At 45.0% G+C, this 3446-nt stretch overlaps 1 protein-coding gene across 1 annotated transcript; it reads left to right on the forward strand.

Moving 5' to 3' along the window:
• The first annotated feature begins 2257 nt into the window (after positions 1–2257).
• Positions 2258–3184, forward strand: LOC110331300 (olfactory receptor 1019-like). The gene has a single exon (XM_021211785.1). It carries the CDS (start codon positions 2258–2260, stop codon positions 3182–3184), a length of 927 nt encoding a protein of 308 aa, XP_021067444.1.
• The last annotated feature ends 262 nt before the right edge of the window (positions 3185–3446 follow it).

A 3446-nucleotide genomic window follows, 5' to 3' on the forward strand; every position in this document is an offset into this window, starting at 1 on the left:
GTATCTTAAAATAAATATCCATCTCATAGACTCAAGCCTGAGGTTTTTTAAATCAAACCAAGTTTTAGTGTACCAAATATTATTTTCATGTGGCCTCATAAAACATTCTGTTTTAGTTCTCCAAGATAACCCACAGGGACTCTGAGGAGACTTAGTCCAAGGGACCTGGCAGGAACCAAACAAATTCCCAGAGCCAGCTCCCTAGACAGCTCAAAGCACACTCGCTCCTTTCCCAGATGGACTGGCAGGAGAATCGCTTCACAATATTTAAAACATGCAAAGGGAATCAGACAACTTCATCCGTCCACACCTCAAGCAAGTCCTTGCCAGGTCAGCTGCCTTACTGCCTGACAGATGGTCCTACTGTCCACCTCACCACTTGATGACCTCTGGACACAGAAAGTCAGCATCATTCCACCAGGTGAGAGCTGAGTGAGAAAAAACAACAACAACAACAACAAAAAAAAGTCCTCAGTGCCTAATTGTAAGCTGTGTGCTCTGTGTGTCAATCAACTTCTGTTTCTTTTAGCAAATTTGAAGGTCTACAAATTTAGAGGAAAAAAATTCTAAAAAAGGCGAGCATTTTTTTCTATCACTACTGCACTGAGCATAATTCCCCCACTGTGTCACAGCATATACCATCCGCTGGGCACAGGACACGACCCATGCTTGTTGCTTAGCAGGCTTGGTTAGACTGCAATGCCAACTGCTCTAAAGCTCTGTTTCTAGAGTTGTGGGAGTGTCTTCTGTCTGCTCAGAATCTTGACAGTGGCCTGATGGTACAAGACTGTCAGACCTGCTACTTCTGGGGCAGAGGCAGGGGCATTGCAAGATTAAGGCCTTCTTGACCAGAGAGTGAACTCAAGACCAGTTAACAATTCACTAACTCAGTAAGACTTAATCTTAAGCCATCTTCTCTAATGTACTCACAGATGTCACTGGTTAGCCACCTGAGTTCGCAGGATCATGAGTTGCTTTCTCTGGTTCATGGTAGCAGAAAAAGGACATGGTCTCATGTGCATGTCACACACAAAGTAGGGTAGGGACTGATTCTTCTGCCATAGGGTGAAACTTGTCTCCAAAAAAAAAAAAATGACAGAGGGAAGATCAAACAAATTTAATGAGTGGATAAAACACACCAGCCGCTTTTTGAATCTGTTAGGTCCTCAGAGGATTCTGCTGAGGAAGCAAGTTTCACATCCATTTTAGACATGGTTTCCTGAGGGCTGGGGGTCACTGAGTACCTGGGGGTAGCCTGTACAAAGAGTGCCTCGAGATTGGATCAACATTCAGTCTTTGTGGAGATCCTTGGAAGAATGAAGGAGAAAGCAGTGTGTCTTTACTTTGAATGCTGAGGTGGGAGGCTGAGGTGGAAGGCTGAGTTGGGAGGCTGAGGTGGGAGGCTGAAGTGGCAACAGAATGAGAGCGTAGCCTTTGTGTCTGAAGAACAGGGGTCAGGGCATTGCAGCAGACCAGATGACAAGGAAGAACTCAGACAAGGCCATCGTAGACAGCTCCAAATGGGGCCCACTCATGAGAAGAACACACCTCTACCCTACTTAATCTCAAGCAGCCGACTCAACCTCCTCCAGGACCTAGAAATACCCTAAACAAAAGGCACAGAGATACTGGGTGCCAGGATTTGAGCTCTTCTCCTCTGGCTTACCTCTATTCTATTTGGAAACCTAATATCTAAATAAAGATAAACATAGACATAAATACATATATAAAAAGAGTGTGTTTATATAGATATACCGATATGTAGATATAGATATATATAAATATATAGGTATTGATATTCACAATGATACATAGAGACTCAACTACATACATATATACATACATACATACATGTAAAAAAATTTTTGAGTGAATACAGGAGACTGCTTCTAACCTGAAGCCATTCAAAACTTAGGAGAAAGAGACCTTTGACTGATGTCTCTTATTTCTTTTACAGTTCCCCATTCCACTCTCTTGTCCACTTCTATTCTCCTTTCTCCTTCTTGTTCTTCCCTTTCTCTGCCTCCCTCTATTTGCTTTCACCCCTCCTGCACCTCCCTTATTCAAGCTCCATGGTCTTTAATTCATTTTTCCCAATGCCATTTACATATGCTGCTTCATCATCTTACTTTTCTGATAGAAGCCATGCTTCTGTAGTCAACGTGCACCTGCACACACACGTCCTGAGCCTGCCTGTTATTTCTGTCCCCTCCCTCAGCTCTGTGTGGCACTGCATCTGAACACAATCTGACCAGACATGTNCAATCACACAAGAGTGACTCACTTCATCCTCAGGGGCTTCTCAGATGTCCCACACCTGAGATTGGTGGTCGTCCCATTTTTCTTGCTCATTTACACATTTGGCCTCCTGGGGAACATGTCCATCATCACAGCTGTGACGAGAGACAGTCGGCTCCACTCTCCCATGTACTTCTTCCTGAAGAATTTGTCTTTCCTGGACATTTGCTACACCTCAGCCACCATCCCCAAGGCAGTGGTGATATCCCTCACAGGCTCAGGGGTCATCTCCTATCAAGAGTGTGTAACACAGCTCTACATGTTTATCACACTCTGTGGTGCTGAATGCTTTCTGCTCACAGCCATGGCTTATGACCGGTGCCTGGCCATCCTCAAACCACTGCTCTATGGAACCATCATGAGCCAGAAATATTGCTCTGCATTGGTGGTCACTGCCTGGGTGGGTTGGGCCATCTATTCAGCCTTCCATACATTCAACACCTTCTCGCTCCCCTACTGTGGACCCAATGTTGTTGACCACTTCTTCTGTGACATGCCTCCAGTCATGAGACTGTCCTGCACTGATTACCATCTCCGTGAAGAGGTGAGCTTTGCTGTCATCGGCTGCATTATCATGAGCTCTTTCGCCCTCACAGTGGTCTCCTATATTGGCATTGTAGCCACAGTTCTTCGCATCCCCTCAGTAGAAGGCAGGTGGAAAGCCTTCTCTACCTGCTCCTCTCACTTGACCACGGTCATCTTGTTTTATGGAACTGGAATCTTTGTGTACCTGAGACCTGCCTCTCAGTACTCCCCGACCCTGGGTCCCCTGGCATCTATTTTCTACTCTGTAGTCACACCGTCTCTGAATCCAGTTGTCTATTGTCTGAGGAACAAAGATATGAAGTCTGCTCTACAGAAACTTTATTGTGGGAGGAAGTACTGAGTCTTTGAAGATTACAGTGTGTGACTCTGATGGCTGTTGTTGGCTCCAAGTGTTTCATCCACATGCACCCTTTTCCCCTCCTGTTACACTTGACATTGCTCATGACACCAGTTCCAGAACAAGCCGGAAGCCACACCAGTCCATGCAGTGACATTTTATCTCCAATGGATTCTATACCTTCTTCGGACCTCCATTGGCACCTAGACCTATGTACACTTGCCTTCATATAGATTATGATATAAATAGAAACATTTTAAAAGTA

Source organism: Mus pahari, chromosome 14, assembly GCF_900095145.1.
Source record: "Mus pahari chromosome 14, PAHARI_EIJ_v1.1, whole genome shotgun sequence".
Classification (NCBI taxonomy): domain Eukaryota; kingdom Metazoa; phylum Chordata; class Mammalia; order Rodentia; family Muridae; genus Mus; species Mus pahari.